Source organism: Macaca thibetana, chromosome 12 (genome assembly GCF_024542745.1).
Source record: "Macaca thibetana thibetana isolate TM-01 chromosome 12, ASM2454274v1, whole genome shotgun sequence".
Lineage (NCBI taxonomy): Eukaryota > Metazoa > Chordata > Mammalia > Primates > Cercopithecidae > Macaca > Macaca thibetana.
In genome coordinates this window covers 13,211,276-13,229,997 of record NC_065589.1, presented here as the reverse complement: position 1 = coordinate 13,229,997, position 18,722 = coordinate 13,211,276, and the positions used below count along the sequence as shown (strand labels likewise).

Here is an 18,722-nt window from a genome sequence, read left to right as displayed (position 1 = left end):
TTTTTAGTAGAGATGGGGTTTCACCATGTTAGCTAACCCAGGATGGTCTCGATCTCCTAACCTCATGATCTGCCTGCCTCAGCCTCCCAAAATGCTGGGATTGCAGGTGTGAGCCACCATGCCAGGCCTATAATGGGTTTTTTAACATGTGGCAGAAATTCCCCTCATTGCTTTTCTTTTTCTTTATCTTTTTTTTTTTTTTTTTTTTTGATGGAGTCTTGCTCTGTTGCCCAGGCTGGAGTGCAATGGCACGATCTCAGCTCACTGCAAGCTCCGCCTCCTGGGTTCAAGTGATTCTCCTGCCTCAGCCTCCTGAGTAGCTGGGACCACAGGCGTGTGCCACAGCACCTGGCTAATTTTTGTATTTTTAGTAGAGACAGGGTTTCACCATATTAGTCAGGCTGGTCTCGAACTCCTGACCTCATTATCTGCCAGCCTTAGCCTCCCAAAGTGCCAGGATTACAGGTGTGAGCCACCACCCCTGGCCTTTTTTCCTTTTTCAAAATGTTCTCAGCTATATATTTGGCTGACTCCCTATTGCACTCATTCTTTTTAGGAGGATATGTATATACGTATATATAGAGAAAGAGTGTGTATGTGTTATATATATAGTGTTATATATAGTTACATATATCCTCCTAAAAATATAAAAACTATATATAGTTTAAAAAATATTAATATTAATATTAAGCAGTAAAAATTACCACTTAAAAAGTACATATGTAAAGGAAAAAGTTAAAGCTTAACTTTATCCCTAAAATACTACCTATCCAAGTTCTAACTCCAGGTAAGTACTAGCTAGGAACTGAAATGCATCCATCTGTAATATTTACATATTACACATACTATATGCAAATATATATTGGCAAAAATATTTCCAAAACGGGGAGAATGTCCATCACCCCACAGAGGGAAAAGCACAGGATCATGTGGCCTCTCACTTCCCCTCACTCTTCCTCTGGGCAGAAGAGCATGATTATCTCCTCCTGTCTCTCCTTTAATTCCTTCTACTTACCCTCCCCATGTCCCCACCACTCTTAGCTTACAAGTTCTACCATTTACTGCTACATTGCTAGGGTTTACCTCCCTGTTTTCAGCAGCCTTATTTAAACCTAAACCTAAATGTCTTTATAAATATACTAAAATTGAGTAAACACTGTACCTGCCCATTGGATTTGTCATCCAGGCTGGAGTGCAGTGCTGTGATCTCGGCTCACTGCAACCTCCACCTCCCAGGTTCAAGCAATTCTCATGCCTCAGCCTCCCGAGTAGCTGAGATCACAGGCACCTGCCACCACACCTGGCTAATTTTTGTATTTTTAGTTCAGACGAGGTTTCACTGTCTGGTCTCGAACTCCTGACCTCAGGTGATCTGCCCACCTTAGCTTCCTGAAGTGTTGGGATTACAGGTGCGAGCCACCACACCCAGCCAGGATTGAAATCTTTAACACACTGGTATGCCTTTTAATGTTTCCTATCCTCACCCCCTTCAACACATGGCTTTGTTTTAAATAATATGAAACCACTATGCTTATTGAAATTTTTCCTTAAGAGCAAGAGTGGTAGACACAGCCTAGGGTGACCCCTAGTGAGTTACACCCTTGTGTAATTCCGTCCCCTTGAGTGTGAGCTTCCAACCAAGAGCAAATGGTAGTTAAGAGGTTTTGAAGATGCAATTAAGGTCCCTATCAGTTGACTTTGAGTTCCTCCCAGGTGGGCCTGGCCTAACCAGGTGAGACCTTTTACAGGGTCCAGGCTGGGTGCGGTGGCTCACACCTGTAATCCCAGCACTTTGAGAGGCCGAGGCGGGTGAATCACCTGAGGTCAGGAGTTCAAGACCAGCCTGACCAACATGGAGAAACCTTGTCTCTCTTAAAAACACAAAATTAGCCGGGCATGGTGGTGAATGCCTGTAATCCCAGCTACTCATGAGGCTGAGGCAGGAGAATCACTTGAACCAGGGAGGTAGAGGTTGCAGTGAGCCAAGATCGCACCATTGCACTCCAGCCTGGGCAACGAGAGTGAAACTCCATCACACACACACACAAAAAAAATCCAGGCCTTCCCGAAAGTTCAAGACTGGAAGCAGTGGGGGCTCTGTCATAGTTGCTGGCTTTCAAAGAGCAAGCTGTCACAAATCCTACATCCACAAGGATACAAGTTCTGCCAATAACCTAAGGGGACTTGGAAGCTGATGTCTCACTATTCAAGCCTCAGATGAGAGCTCAGTCAGTCAATACCTGGCTTTCACCTGTGTGAGCCCCTGAGCTGGGAATTGACTAAGCCACACCTGGACCTAGGAAACTGTTAGGTAATAAAAGCATGTTGTTTTAAGCCAGTACTGGGTACTGATTTGTTATGCAGCAATAGACAGCTGATACAGAATGTAGATCTACTTTTTTCAAGAGACTTTCCTTCACCATTATATTACCATTCACAATCACATAAATATCATCTATTTAGACTTATGCCTGCATTTAAAGGCATAAACCTCTTCCTTCCATTCTCCATCTTCCCCTGTCTGGATATCTTTGTTTTGATTTAGTTCCTATTTGGTGGGGATGCTTATTAAGGTACTTATCTTAGGGTATAGGGTGCTGTATTTTCTGTAACCTTGAATGTATGTCAATATCTTTCTTTTGCCCTCAAATATAAACAACCCTTTAACTCCTAGTCCTTTCCATTTAAAAGTCTGAAACACTGCTCTGCTATTCTTTACCTTCATGATAGAGAGGGGCAGTATAATGCTGGTTTGATTCTCTTTCTTCTGTATGTAACCTGTGTTCCCTTCGAAGAATCTTGTAAACATTTCTCTTTATCCTTGCAGTTACAAATTTTACCAGGAAATCTCCAATTATGTATCATCTCCTTCATTAATCCAACTGCTGCCCTGTGAGCCCATTCTATTAGAAAATAAGACTTTCTTCACCTCACACACCCCTCCTTCTAGGAGCTAGTGAATTCTGCTTCTACTTCCACATGCTCCTTCTCCTGGAGCACTCATCGCTCAGGCAGAAGCAGATCTCTCAAATCTTCTCTCCATGTTTCCTGTCTTTTCACTCGTGGTTTCCACTTCCTCATACTCTGAACCTCTCATGCACTAGTTCCTCCTTTTTATTCAGAACCAAATTCAATTCTGAGTAGTATACATGACTTTTTTCACTTCCTTTCTTGAATGTTTAGAGCTGTTGTTGCAATTTTTGTTTTTATTTCCCTAAACTTTTCTCCCTCTCTGAGTTGCCGGTGTGGGCTCCTTGTACTGGCCAGGCTAGAGGGTGGAAATCTTGGCAGAGACAGACAACATAACACATTCCCCTTCAGTGCTGGATGGGCAGCCACTGGGGTCCTGTGTACTAAGGCATGAGGCAGAGAGAGGCCTCCCAGTTTGGTGTTCTCAAGGCCACAAAAAAGCGGCGGGGTGGGGGGCAGCTCAGCCTACTGTGCAATTTCCTTAAAGGGCAGCCCGTATCCATCAGATCAATATACCCCTCTGCCTCCTAGGGTCAGATGCAGCACAATTACAGCATGTACTTCCTCTCTACAAGATGAAGGATTCTTTGGACTCGTCTGTTCATTGAGTCATCAGTTCTCTCTGGAGCCCTCATCCCTTGTTCTTGTTGTAAGCAAAGGCTCCTAGCACACATACCGTTTCTTAAGACCCCAAATCTTCAGATGACCCCATCCAGGGTCATCTACCTTACTGAGCCATCCCTACCAGAGAGTCAGGAGGGATAAGGAATATTGAATGTCAATGTGAGCTGCCATCTTCCTAGAATCTTCATTTGTTCAGAGTAAGAAATCCATGAAAACATTTATAGACATGGCAAGGAGGAAGGGGGAAGGAGGTTGAAGATATGTAGAGAGAAAGGTAATAGATAGATAGACCCAGAACTGAGAAGCCTGAGAATGAAGGCAGCACATCTGCTGTTGTGTCCTGGTAGATGTTAGTGGAGTTTGGTTCTAACCGAACGTCATACTCCAAAAGAAGCATCAGATCTGTGGAACACAAAGTCAAGACTTGGCCCAGCTTCAGCCCTTTTATCCAGGAGCTTAATCAAGTTTTCAGTGTAGCCCATAAGGCCATGAGACTTGCCAAAATGGTTACTAATAAAGGTCGGTTCATCCAAAGAGAAGCAACGGTGAGGGCAACGTAAGGTCTCCAGGCAGGTGGATGGCATCAAGCAAGCAGCAATAGGAGCAAGCAGTTAAGTGAAATGGTTATAAATAGAGCCCACAAAAGCATTCCAAAATCTAAACCCGGCCCTGAAGTTACGGCTTAGAGAAATGTGTGCAACAGCTGATAAATAGGCTCTCCTGGAACAGGGCCGTCTGAGGGTATGTGGGCTCCAGGAAGCCTTGCCATCCACAAAACGTGGCCAGAGGCCAACGGAGACGCTGGGAGAAAGGGCTTTAGGAACCATGCTGATCAGGGCTATAGGGGGAGAGCATTACTATCCACCTCATAAGGTTTTTGGGGGGATTTAGTGAGCTATGCACATTAGGGGTTAGAATGGGGTCCACCCATTAGAAACAATCTGTCAATGTCGCCTGTTTTTAATAAGCTTAACGTATGTGCCAATGCATGGGACTCCGCCTGCCTCCTCTCCAAGAAAGCACAGCATTCTATCTCTGCATAAGAAGCTTTACAGGGCAGCATCCTTCCTCTTCCACATTTTTCACACCCATGGTCTCTGACCTATGTCTGACAGTCCATCTTAATATTACTTTTTGTTTTCAGCTTTTTACACATTCAACAAAAAAGAGAGCGAGGATCCACGAAGAACAGGACAGGGGAGACGGTTGTTTCTCAGTCCATCAGAAAGAAACCAGAGGCTTGCAAATTGGTCTCCTTGGACCCATTAATCATGCCAGCTTCAGCATTTGATTTTTATTCTGAACACTTCATGGTCCAATTAGAGGTTTATGCATTTACACTGAAAAATACATGATGTCATTTAGAGCCTTCCTGGCACAGGAAGGCCAGGCAGCCTCTCACCTTTGTATTCTGCCAGGCACACACACTCATAGCCATTAACGAGGTCCCTGCAGGTGGCTGCGTTCAGGCATGGAGCGGAGAGGCACTCGTTATATTCCTCCTCACAGTAGAGGCCGTGGTAACCTGAGGGACAGAGAGAAAGGCCTGCTGTCAAATGCATCCCATTTACAACCCACGCGGGACCAGCCAGAAAGGAAGGCAGTTGGGGGTATTCATTAGAAAGTATGGCACAAACAGATGGGATTTCAGGAGCTAGATCTCTTGGGGTAAAGCTGAAAGGTGGATTTGGGGGAAGGCTATGAAGAAAGAGCCTGTTCTTATCACACTTTTTCATGATCCCAAGTATAAAAGAAGTGATTTCATTTATCCAATGACATTTTCATCATAGTGCGTCCAACGGTGCTGGTGTTAGGGTGATCCAGTCACTGAGTGTGTCTGCTGCAGCCATTGGAGATAGTGAGTGAGCAGAACTTACAGCAGGGGAGGAGCAAACAACTCCCTTCAAGAGTGAGAACCTGGCTCGGTGCGGTGGCTCATGCCTGTAATCCCAGCACTTGGGGATACTGAGGCAGGTGGATCACTTGAGCTCAGGAGTTCGAGATCAGCCTGGCCAACATAGTGAAACTCTGTCTCTACTAAAAACACAAAAAATTAGCCAGACATGGTGGCGGGCACCTGTAATCTCAGCTACTCAGTAGGCTGAGGCAGGAGAATCACTTGAACCCAGAAGGCAGAGGTTGCAGTGAGCCAAGATTGCACCACTGCACTCTAGCCTGGGCGACAAGAGCAAAACTCCATCTCAAAAAAAAAAAAAAAAAGAGAGAACAAAACAAAAAGTGTGAGAACCACATTAGAAAAATATATCTGTATTTCCTTTTCAAGTCAGAAAAGAAAATGAGCTCAAAATGCTTAACTGAAATTCTTGATGAAATACGAGAGTATTTTTGTTGTTATTGCTTGTTTAAAGATATGATCATATAAATTATAGCATTTTAAATTGTACCTAAATGTTTAAATTACTAAATAAATCATAATGCGAGTGAAGAAAAAATAAACCCACAATTTCTTGATAAAGATGGATTTTACCCTCCTATTTGCAAAACAGGTGTTTATTCTAAAGGACAAGAAAACAACATTCTTTGAGATTCACTCATGAGGGTTATGCAGTTTTCAACTTTTGAAAACATGTGTTACTGCCAATTTGCAGTGAAACCAGGCCATTTTTGTCCGGCCCTGTCCAAACAATGAAAAACATATGAGTGTTTTCAAAAGTCACACTGCCCGTGTTCGTTCTGAATTCAGATAAGCAGAAAAAATAAACCCTTACCAAAGTAGGAATTAGAACTACTAGCTTTTCCCTAGCCTTTCCAACTCACAACCAACTCTCAAACTCAGGAAGTCCCATTAGAACATGCTAATATGTTGAACTCTTTTGTTTCTTGTGCCTATCATAAAAGTAGGTTAAGCTCATATCTGCATTATTAACAGAGCACTTTTCAAATATGTTGTCATTTCAGTTGTTTTTGAAAAGCTTTCCAAATTTAGGTTGTGATAATGGCCCCTTTGAGGAGCCCTTGACCTACCTAAGACAAATATACTATAGTTTTGAATTCTTCTGAAAAGCAGTATGTTACCCTACTTTTTGTAACTTTAGGGAAATCTTTCTATTATCCTTTATTAGATTATTTCCATCATATAGATAAGAAGTACTCAACTAGCAGCAGTTTTGTCCCCCAAAGGACATTTGAAAATGTTTGGAGACATTTTTCCTTGTCACAACTGGAGGTACGGGGAGGGGTTGCTGCTGGCATCTAGGAGGTAGAGTCAAGAGTGCTGCTAAGGATCCTACAGTCCTACAGGAGGCTGCCCGGGACAGCCTCCCACAACAAGACTATCCAGAAAAAATAACAGTACAGCCAGGTTGAGAAACTCTGTTCTAAACCAGGGGGTCAGCAAACTATGGCCCACGGATCAAATCTATCCCAGCCTGTTTTTGCAAATAAAGTTTTATTGGGACACAGCCACAGTCATGCATTTACATATTGTCTATGGCTGTTTTCACATGACAACAAAGGACTGAGTGGTTGCAACAGAGACTATATGGCCTGCAAAGCCTAAACATTTACTATCTGGCCCTTTGCAGAACAAGTTTGCTGATTCCTGATTTAGATTCAATGAAAGCTCTTTCTTTTAACAAGAGTTTTGTATATTAACCCCTTATCAAATGTACTGTTTGCAAATATTTTCTCCCATTCCATAGGTTGCCTTTTCACGCTGTTGATTGTTTCCTTTGTTATGTAGAAGCTTTTAAGTTTGAAGTACCACTTTTGTATTTGTGCTTTTGTTGCCTGTACCTTGGATATCACATCCAAGAAGTCATTCCCAAGGCCAACGTTATGAAGTTTTTTCCCCTATGTTTTCTTCCAGAAGTTTCATACTCCCAGGTCTTATGTTTAAGTTTTTAGTCCATTTTGAGTTGGCAGTCATGTATGGTACAAAATAATACAAATGGCCAACAGGCATATGAAAATAACATCACTAACCAACATCACTAATAATCAGGGAAATGCAAATTAAAATCATAACAGGATATCACTTCACACCTGTTAGGATGGCCATTATAAAAAAAAAAAACAACAAAACAAACAAACAAAAACAGAAGATAACAAGTGTTGGGGCAGATTTGAAGAAATTGGAACCTTTGTGCACTGTTGGTAGGAAGGTAAAATGGTACAGCTGCTGTGAAAAACTATAGTGGTTCCTCAAAAAATAAAAAATAGAACTACCACATGATCCAGCAATTCCATTGCTGGATACTCAACCAAAAGAATCGAAAACAGGATCTGGAGGAGATACTAGCACTCCCATGTTCATTGCAGCATCATTCACAATAGCCAAGAAGTAGAAGCAACTTGATGTCCATCGACAGAAGAATGGACAGCTCAAGCAACAGTGGTATGTAATACAATGGAATATTATTCAGCCTTCAAAAGGAAGAAAATCTTGTCATGTGCTACAATATGGATGAACCTTCAGGACATTACATTACATGAAATAAGCCAGTCACAGAAGGACAAATACTATATGGTTCCACCTATATGATGTATTTTTAAAATAGTCAAACTCACAGAAGCAGAAAGCAGAATGATGGTGATTGCCAGGGTCTGTGGAAGGGGAAAAATGGAGAGCTGCTGTTTAATTATGCAAGACGTTATGCAAGATGAGTAAGTTCTAGATATCGCCTGGTAAACAGTGTGTGTATGGTAAATAATACTGTAATGTATACTTAAACATTTGTTAGGGAGGTACGTTTAATTCTGTGTTTTTTACCACTATATATATAAATATATATGTATTATTAAATACATATATATTTTTTAACCACTATTACATACATATATAACCACTATTACATACATGTATTTTACCCCTATCTATATACCTATATCTATATCTATATTTTACCTACTATATATATAGTGGGTAAAAAATACACAACATAAAATATATATATATATAGTGGTAAAAAAATACAACATGAAATATATATGTGTATATATATGGAAAGAGAGAGAGTGGGAGAGGTAAAAATATATACATATATATCCATGTATGTGTAAAGAGTTAAGTGTCTTTTGCTTCTCCTAATATAAGAACCTTTTTGAGGTTACTATGGAGTACAATCACCAGCAGCACGTTTTCAATTGCATTTGCCCTACTAGGAGATCTTTTAACAATCAACATGGAAGGGTAATATATAACCACAACCCTGCATGCCTCTTTGACCTCTGAATTGAGGTGGTATTTAAATAGACAAAAATCAAACAAGCAAGTTTTGCAAGATCATCTATAATTGTTTCCATTTTTGAAAACAGTATCATTATCTTTTTATACTAGCAATATGAAAAGCAAATGAGGAAGTTATTTTACAGAGATAATTAAGCTGGTGATGTTTTTCTTCCTTGGGGGGAAAAAAGATAAAGTTTTCATATTCTAAAACTGTTTCTTCAGAGACGGTAACATTTAAATGTCTTCATGGAAATGTCAAGGCACCCTTTATACTCAGTGCCAAGCAGCCTCAATCGGACGGTTGGAACAAAAAGGTACTCCTTCCAGAAGAGAGGGCTTCTGTGAAAATGAGGCTGTCACCCCCTGCTGATAATTAATTCGGGCAAACAAATTAGCTCAGGGCAGCATGCCCAGGGTCTGGAAAAAAAAAATAGGCTAGTCCAAAGAATTTTTAAAAATAAAATAAAAGATCAAAGGGTGGGATTAGAGTGGCCCCTTCCAAGGCACTGATCTTTATCAGCATTGCTCCCATCTTTGCATGATTTGCTCTGGAATAATCAGTTCCCATTGTTTCTTTCAGATTGACAGGGCACAGCAACCAACCAGATGGGGGAGTGAGAAAGAGCAGTGGAGATGGCTGCCATGTTTAGCTGAGTGAGTGGATGAAGTCATTATCACCAAGAGGTACCACCAAAGGAAAAATAGGCTTAGAGGAGGAAAAACAGGCTTAGAAGAAGACCAGTTGAACTTTGGACGTGTTTAGATTGGGCACACTTGGGCAGGTCCAAGTGGCAGTTGGAAGTATGTGTGTAAATGGCTTAGAAAAAGCACTTTGGGAATTAGTCACCTGGAAGTGGTTTTGAAGTTTTCATTAAAGAAGAAAATGGAAGGGAAAAAAGAAGGGGTCAAAGTCAGACCAGATGGGCAGGTGGAGAACAAAGACCCAGATCAGGACACTGGACAAGGATTGGGCAAAAAGGCGGAGAAAAGCCCAAGGCATGCAGTGTCATGGAAGCCAGAGGATGAAAGGATGTCAAGGAAGGTGGGTTAGCAGTGTCAGAGGCTCAAATGAGCAAGAATGACCACTGGACTAGAAGATGAGGAGGTCAACGAACACCCTCAAAACCATTGCTCTTAATGGTGGCTGTGCTAGTCCTTAGAGGGTGTTTAAGGAAATTAGGGGTGGGAGTGATCCTCATCGCAATGATTGGAGGGTTCTACTGGAATTTAGGAGGGTGGGAGGGGGCAAAGATATTAAACATTGCAATGCCCTGGATATTCTTCCACAACAAGGAATTCCTCCTCATTCTTCACAACATTGGACTGTTCCACTGGACCTTCATGTAGGTGAAAATTAAAACCTAACTTCTTTATATGTATAGCACCATTTTAAGATATACTGAGTTTTGAGCCTGTCACAGTGGCTCACACCTGTAATCCCAGCACTTTTGGAGGCTGAGGCAGGTGGATCACTTGAAGTCAGGAGTTCAAGACCAGCCTGACCAACATGGTGAAACCTATCTCTACTAAAAATACAAAAAGGAGCCAGGCGTGGTGGCGGGCACCTGTAATCCTAGCTACTTGGGAGGCTGTGGCATATGAATCACTGGAACCTGTGAGGCAGAGGTTGTGGTGCACCCAGATTGTGCCACTGTACTCCAGCCTGGGAGACAGAGCGAGACTACATCTCACAAAAAAAAAAAAAAAAAAGATATACGGAGTTTTCATAAAATGTACTACTGGATAAACCAAGAGAAGATTGTACCAAGAGTTATTCATCATTTTAGAAAACCACTTCACAAGAACAACAGCTCTAGTGGAATGTAAATATCCAATAAAGAATATCTGTATCCATAAAGCAAAAACATCAACAAAAATCACTTCCTCCGATAGTTTTCTGACAATGCTATGTACAGCAGCTCTTCCCACCAGCAACTCATCATGACACTCAGCTGATTTCCATCATAGTATTTGTAACTGTCTGAAATCCTATTTTTACTGTAGTTCTGTACTGATTATCATGTCTCTTCTTCCACTACAGGATAAGCTTGAGGGAAGAGTCTGCAAATGCAGTGTTCACAGCTGTACCTGTGATATCTGTTTCAGAAAAGGCTACACAAGTAAAATTGTTGAATAAGCACCCAAAATGTTATCGATTGATTGGATGCACTTTTAAAATGTTTCTATGGTGCTTCAGCACCTTCCAGGTGCCCTGGGTACTGCATACAAAGCTAAAGAATGGGGTCTCCACCTGTATGGAGCGCCCAGTGTAGTAGCAAGTTAGTGGCATCTGCCTTGTGTCAGGTCCTTTAGGTGTGTTAATTTGTTTAATTCTCATAAAAACCCAAGGTGGTGGGCATGACTCGTCCCAATTTATAGATGAGGAATTAAGAGTTAGAGAGGTAAAGAAATTTGCCCAAGGTCACGTAGTCAATCCTGTGTGTTCTTCCTTCTTTCTCATGTTGTCTCCAAACTCATTGTCTAGTGTGTTAGTTTATTAGGGCTCCCATGAAAACACTATAGCACTGGTTGAATTAAACAAAAACTTATTTTCCCAGAGTTTTGGAGGCTAGAAGTCCATGGTCAAGGTCTCAACAGGTATGGTTTCCCCTGAGGCCTCTCCCCTTGGCTTTCAGATGGCCGCCTTCTCTGTGAGACCTCACGTGTCCTTTTCTCTGTGTGTGAGTGCTCCTGGTGTCCTTCTGCTTCTCATAAGGACATCAGTGTGATTGTATTACAGCCCTACCCTTACAATCTCATTGAACCTTAATTACCTTTGTAAAGGCTCTATCTCCAAAGACATTGGAGGTTACAACTTCAACATATGAATTGGGTGGGGGGCCTAATTTAGTCCTTAGCAACTAGAATCTGAGTTTCTCAGTCACGAGACTGTTGGTATTTTGGACCAGATCATAATTGCTGGGAGCTTCCCTGTGCACCGTAGAATGTTGAGCCGCATTCCTGACCTCTACACACTAGATTCCAATAACACCATCCTTCCCAGTTGTATTGATCAAAAATGTCCCCAGTCATTGTCATATGTCCCCTGGAAGACAAAAATCCCTTTTGAGAACTACTGTCCTAGATCCTTTTTATAAAATGAAAGCAACTTGAAGAGATTTGAGGACATGTGGGTTTCAAATTGTGAGGAGTGAGAGTTCATTCATTAGAGCAAAAGGATTTCTGGACAATACCGAGGGGGGCTTCTGCCCTTGTGGGTTTGACGTAACACAGTCCATGGGGTGACTCTCTCCAGCACTGCTATCCCACAGAAGGAAACAGGCCCTGGGTTTATCTGGGACTGGCTCATAGCAAGTGAATGGGATAGAGGGGAGTAAGAAGGGAGACCCTGCCTGGTGATTTTTGAGCTAACGAGAACCCTGTTGAATGCTGTGCCCTTGGATTGGGACTCCCCTCTGTGCCCCTATGAAGCCTCAAGCCATGTGGTGAAGCTGGTTTCTAGCTAGTGCTCTTCCTATTTTTCAGATGAAAAGACCACAGCCCTACAGCCTTGACCAGCTCAGCAAAGGTACGGTGGAGCCCAAATTCCACCCCACAGACCTGACCTGCTCCAGAACAGGACACTGCTGCACAAAGGTCTCAAGAGTCACTCAATTCCTACTCTCCCCAGTAAAAGGCAAGGCCTTCCATGGCCTTGCACGGTCTTCCCTCTCAATACTGTCTCAAGACAGCATTTAAACATCAATCCAGGACCCACTGGCTCTGGCTCCACACTGTGTTTGCTCACAGGAGTACTTTCCCTCCCCTCGCCCATCCCTCATCACACTCAAAAATCTCCAAAATTGTAAGATTCGAGCTGCAGCCAGACGGCTTTCACACTTCGTGCAACAAATTCCCAGCAACTCATCTGTGAGTATCACCTCTGGAGGGCGATTCATGCTTCCTGCTGCCTCAGGCAAACAGGACCTTCGCAGACCACGGGGCTGTGATCAGGACAACCACAGGGAGGACATGCCACTCACTCCCCTCGTGCAGGCTGAATTCAAGGCAAGGGTAAATTTAAGGTGTCTGGGGCTTTTGTTTTTACTTCATAGGCAGGCTGAAGCGAGTGCAGGGCTGTGAAGAGTGGTTCCCTTAATGATGCGTCACAATTCAGAGGATGTTTTCCCTTCTTCAGCGCCAGTGGATAAAATGTGAAAACCCATGACTTTCTGATTCAAGGCTAGGCCAGTTCCTGGGAGATCAACTATTTCACCTCACCCATAGTCGTTAAAGATATAGGGGCCCGGCGCAGTGGCTCACGCCTGTAATCCCAACACTTTGAGAGGCTGCGATGGGTGGATCACGAGGTCAGGAGGTCCAGACCATCCTGGCTAACACAGTGAAACCCCATCTCTACTAAAAATACAAAAAATTAGCCAGGCATGGTGGCGGGCACCTGTAATCCCAGCTACTCAGGAGGCTGAGGCAGGAGAATGGCCTGAACCCGGGAGGCAGAGCTTGCTGTGAGCCGAGATTGCACCACTGCACTCCAGCCTGGGTGACAGAGCAAGACTCAGTCTCAAAAAAAAGAAAAAAAAAGAAAAAAAAAAAGTGGGACACAGATAAAATAATCCTATTACATTAATATGATTGTGAGCTTTCAAATTCTGGCTAAACTCACTGGTGGTCATAAAGCCCTTCGGCGCCCTGGAATGTGGGACAGTATGCATTCATCTTGCTGTGTAGAGCTTTATTTCAAGGGAACCTTGAAATAAAGGTGTGGGTGCATGTATGTGTGTGTGTGTGTGTGTGTGTGTGTGCATCTATCTCCCTTAGCCTCTCTTGTTGCTGGCAGGTTCATAATAGAAATCGATTAAAGAACAGAAATTAAAACAGAGGCAAGAATCTGGGCTCACATTAATCCTATTAAGTGTTCAGATGCTCTTGTTTAAACAAACCTGCTGGTATTGATACCTGTGCAGGTTTTCACTGAGTAATCATGCTTCTGTCACACACACACAACACATACAATAAAGCCAGAAAATATTTGTGAACACGGAGGAACTTGTGTAAGTCAATGCAAAACATTCGTTAGTGTGTGGAGGACAGTAGCTGCGGATGTTACTTATTTCTTTAATCTCTAATTTCTTATCCTTTTATTGCTCATGGCACCTCAGCCAGAAAAGAAAACAAATGTCAAAAGACCGAAATCAGTCAATATATCCACTTGCTGTGATTTTTGTTAACATTAAATTGAAAGGACTAAAGAGAGAGGCTAAATTAAAGTTTTTGACTGTAAAACCTCCTTATTATTTATGTTATTGAGCCATCTACAAATTTCCACCTCCCTCCCTGGGCTTCCAAAGGGATGGATGACAAAGAGCCAGCTCTAAATCATATCCTCACTGTTCACACCATGAGTTTATATTCTCCCTCAGTGCAGAGGCTCTCTGGCTTTAATAGCCACATGGGGAAGGTTGGTAATTCTCTGTTTCTCATATTTGCCTCCTTGATCTATTCATTCTTTAAGTCAACAAATAGTTATTCAATTCCTGCTATATGTCAGGCACTGTGCTAGTCACTGGGGCTATCTGGTGAGTAAAAACATATAGTGCCTTTACGGGGGCGCTTATGAGGGGAAAAACATCAATCAATCATTCAAGTCAATGGAAAATCATAACTCGGAAGTATTAGCAATGAGGGGCCTGGTGTTCCAGGAGGGAGGAGATGCAGGAGAGCTGACCTTGCCCCAGGGAGGCTGGCCGGATGAGGGGAGAGTGAGCCAAAAGGGAGGGGTGTGCAGAAGAATGATGAGAAAATTCAAGGCAGGAAAAGCTGTGGGTGCAAAAGACCCATGGTGGAGGGGACATGGCTTGTGATTTCTTCTGGACATGGGTTGGAGTCCACCGTAGAGCAAAGGGCAGAGAAGAAATAAGAACACCAGGCCAGGCACGGTGGCTCACGCCTGTAATCCCAGCACTTTGGGAGACTGAGGCGGACAGATCACGAGGTCAGGAGTTTGAGACCAGCCTGACCAACATGGTGAAATCTTATCTCTACTAAAAATGCAAAAATCAGCCGGGCGTGGTGACATGTGCCTGTAGTCCCAGCTACTTGGGAGGCTGAGGCAGGAGAATTGCTTGAACCTGGGAGGTGGAGGTTGCAGTGAGCCAGGATCGCATCACTGCATTCCAGCCTGGGTGACAGAGCAAGACTCCATCTCAAAAAAAAAAAAAAAAAAAAAAGAAGAAGAAGAAAAGAAACAGGCAGGTGTCAGGCCTGGTGGTATCTTTAATGTGGGTGGTGGGGGAATAAAAAATCAGATTTGCATTTCAGAGAGATTGCTCCAGCTACCCTTCGGAGAACGGGGATAAGACCTGCAAGAATCAATGCAGAGAAATCAGTGAAGAGGCTGCTGCAATCATCTTGGGAAATCATGGTTGGGATGAGAGTGGTGTCAGGGCCATGTGGAACATAAATGTCAAGAGCCATTTAAACAGTAAATAGAAATACCTGGTAATGAATAGAATGTGAAGGGTGAGAAGGAAGGAGAGGTGGAAGGGGAGGCCCAGGTTCCTGGCTTATTTTATCCAGACATACTGCAATTTCTTTCAGAGGAGTGCAGGAATTGACATTTATTGAATCCCCTTCTACGGGCCAATTTCTCTTCTAGGAATTTTGAAATACAACAGAATCTCATTAGAAGGAAGGGGCTGGGGAGGGGAATGGAATGGAAGGAAACCATATTCCAGGAGGAGCAGACCTTAATTGAACAAAAAGAATCGATAGCTTCTCCCAGAAAAACAGAAGTGATTTGGGGAAAAAAAAAAAAAAAAAAAAAAAAACAGTTCATTTTAATGAGTATTTGCTGAAATCTGACTATATTGCCAAGCATTGAAGTAGTTGCTGAGGAGTTCGTTTGTACTGTAGTTAAGAAAGAAAGACCTCATGTAAGAAGACACAAGAAGTCAGAGGTGGAGGGAGGGCAGAAAAAGAGAGAGCAGGATCAGGGGAGCATGGGAGGGGGAGAGAGGAAGAGCAAAAGAGAGACCTAGAGGTATCGAGACGGAGAGAGAAAAGAGACAGAGAAAGAGACACAGAAAGAGAAAAGCCCAAAAAGATAAAAGAGAAAGAAAAACTGGTCCAAAACGTGATGGAATGACACTGAGCAGCTAGCAAGGTCCCTGTTAGAAATGTTGTGGGCCCCTGCAGAGTGATGCCTCCAGCTGGCGTAATCACCTTGAGCACTGCCCTTGGAGGCTCACCAAGATGGCGGAGCATATGGGAGCTGGGGGTACAATGTGAGAGTTTGAGAGACAATGGCACACAGCAGGATTCTTGCTTCCTAAGTAAAATACATATTCTTGCCTCCTTTATGAAAATAAAATGTATTTGACATCATTTCCTTTTTATGAAGTACTTTTTGTAACTCAGTGTTGAGAGTATTTCTAGATGGGGATCACTGGACCATCCGGCATACAGCTGCAGCTCAGTGCCAGTGTGTCACATCTTCCATCAAGGCCACTCATGGGCACTTGTGGCAACAAAGGATACTTATAAAAGGAGGGGTTTCTGCCCCCCCCTTAGGGGAACATGGGCCTGGCACTGCACATGAGGTGGTAACACAAGGGAAGCATCAAGCACAAAGCCTGGCATAAGCACATCATGATGTAACGTGTGGCCACCTGGCCTGTGATGCAAACATGATTTAAAAAGACAACCTGGGTGCCATACTTCTGAAATAGGTGCTCACCTTGCAGACACAGCAAAGGCCCTAATCACCATAGCCCTTAAGGACGCCATTACTCTGAGTCATTGTTTCACATGGTCAGCTTACTAGAGATAGCACCAGCTCAGCACTGACATGGTGTCTGGCTGATTAGCCCAGATTTCACTACCCAGGAACTCGAAGATCTAAATTTTTCCAATATGAAACAGCCTGTTTATGTTTGGCTTTTAAAAACCTACCCTTTTTCCTTTTCATAGCCCCATCCCCTGAGATTAACCTCAGGGCCGGATCTGGTTTCCTGCTTGGCAGTAAAACTTCGACTCACTGCTCAGTATTTGATTCCAAACTCTGCATTTTCTCTTTAACAACAGGCTGTTCTCCTCTCATTTCCTTAGCACACAGGCTGATGAATATAGAAGATGCTTGATCAAACTGGGTAAATTGAACTTGCTAGAAAAATGGAATCAGAGGGCCAAATAACCTTTGCATACATAAATACGCAAGAGTTCTTTTCTTTACCAGAGCCTGTTTTACACAAACATGCATTAAAAGGCCTGGAAAAACATTTTCCAAAATTGACAATTGTTTTGTTAAGGGGTTCTTTCATAAATTTAAATATGTATATTCATGTTTTTTAATTTTCCGTAACAGAGATACGCTACTGTGTGATATAAGGGGATAATATCATCCATGCTGTGATGGTTAATACTGATGAACTGATGGTTAATACTGACTGTCAACTTGACTGGATCAAAGAATACAAAGTATTGATTCTAGGTGTGTCTGTGAGGGTGTTGCCAAAGGAGGTTAACATTTGAGTCAGTGGGTTGGGGAAGGCAGATCCACCCTTAATGTGGGTGGGCACCATGTAATCAGCTGCCAGCACGACTAGAATATCAGCAGGCAGAAAAACGTGAAAAGAGAGACTCTGACCTAGCCTCCCAGCCTACATCTTTCTCCCGTGCTGGATGCTTCCTGCCCTCGAACATCAGACTCCAAGTTCTTCAGTTTTGGAACTCAGACTGGCTCTCCTTGCTCCTCAGCCTGCAGACGGCCTATTGTGCGACCTTGTGATCTTGCGACTTAATACTTAGTGTGTGTGTGTGTGTATGTGTGTGTGTGTGTGTGTGTATATATATATATATATATATATTCCATTAATTCTGTGCCTCTAGAGACCCTTGACTAATACACATGCTTTATGGGTATTTTATTTGTAGTATCACAACTCTAAATCATGCCACTGATTACAAGGGAAATGATGACCATTCTTTATGTTTAACCCTTGATTGGCGGTAAGGAAAACAGGTAATATTAGAAAAATCCTAACTTTTTAAAAGATTTTTTCAGTGGCAAGATAAAAACATTTCCCATAGCCTATAAAGGGAACCGAGTAGGCTTATTAGAGGAGATTTTCTGAGATGCAGGGAACAGACATCATAATAAATGCAGTGTCAGTAAAGAAATTGCTTTTTAAAAGAAGAATTATACTTTTTAATATGTAGAAAAGAAAATTTTGAAGATGTTAAAAATTCTGTAACTTCTGTAGATGTATTGAGTGTAAATCATAATTAATTTATATTTGGAAAGGAAACAGTTCTTATATATGGTAAAAACCAAAGGACCACTATCCTGAGTTAACTCCTTAAAAATGGTTAGCATTCTCCCTCAAGAAACATTTAAGAAAATCTGGGACGATATGGAAGATGACAGCTCGGTTGTGACTGTGCTTATGAAGGACATTGGAAGCCAGGGGAACTTGGCAGTGAACCTGCTTTAACAGAAACACTTGGGTGTCTAAAGGCCTTTGTCCTTAAACTTGTCCATCATCTGGGTAATCTTTCTAACCATGTTGATCTAAACATTTCTGAAAGCCTTCTCTTGGAATTGCCTTCAGGACTGGGTTACAAACTAGTCACACTGAGAAAAATCAATCTCTTCACAATGTTTTAGATATTGTCTTATGTCTTATTATTATTTTTTTTAATGTTGCTTTTGGCCACTAGAGGGTGGATTCTACTTACTATCTAGGCAAGTGAAAAAGGAAAAAAAAAAGTTACTCAGGAGTTTAACAAAAGAGGAGCAATAAAAAGATGTCTTTTACAAAAGGAAATAGATGGTACAGAAGGATGCAAATTAATCTGCCAGGTTACATTTAAAGAAGAAATCCCATTCCCTTTAATAATAAAACATAACATTCAAATATTTCTCTACAGCTTGCAAATTCACCATTATGTCCCCTACAAACATATGGTATCTACAGTT

General features: G+C 42.3%; 1 protein-coding gene across 2 annotated transcripts in view; it reads right to left on the bottom strand.

The window, feature by feature from the left end:
* Positions 1-18,722, bottom strand: part of DNER (delta/notch like EGF repeat containing) — a 363,829-nt gene that overhangs the window by 56,107 nt on the left and 289,000 nt on the right. For both annotated transcript variants that reach the window (XM_050751101.1, XM_050751102.1), the window contains exon 9: positions 4,997-5,119. In XM_050751101.1, coding sequence (XP_050607058.1) covers positions 4,997-5,119 — 123 coding nt within the window. The remainder of the gene's footprint in view (positions 1-4,996; positions 5,120-18,722) is intronic.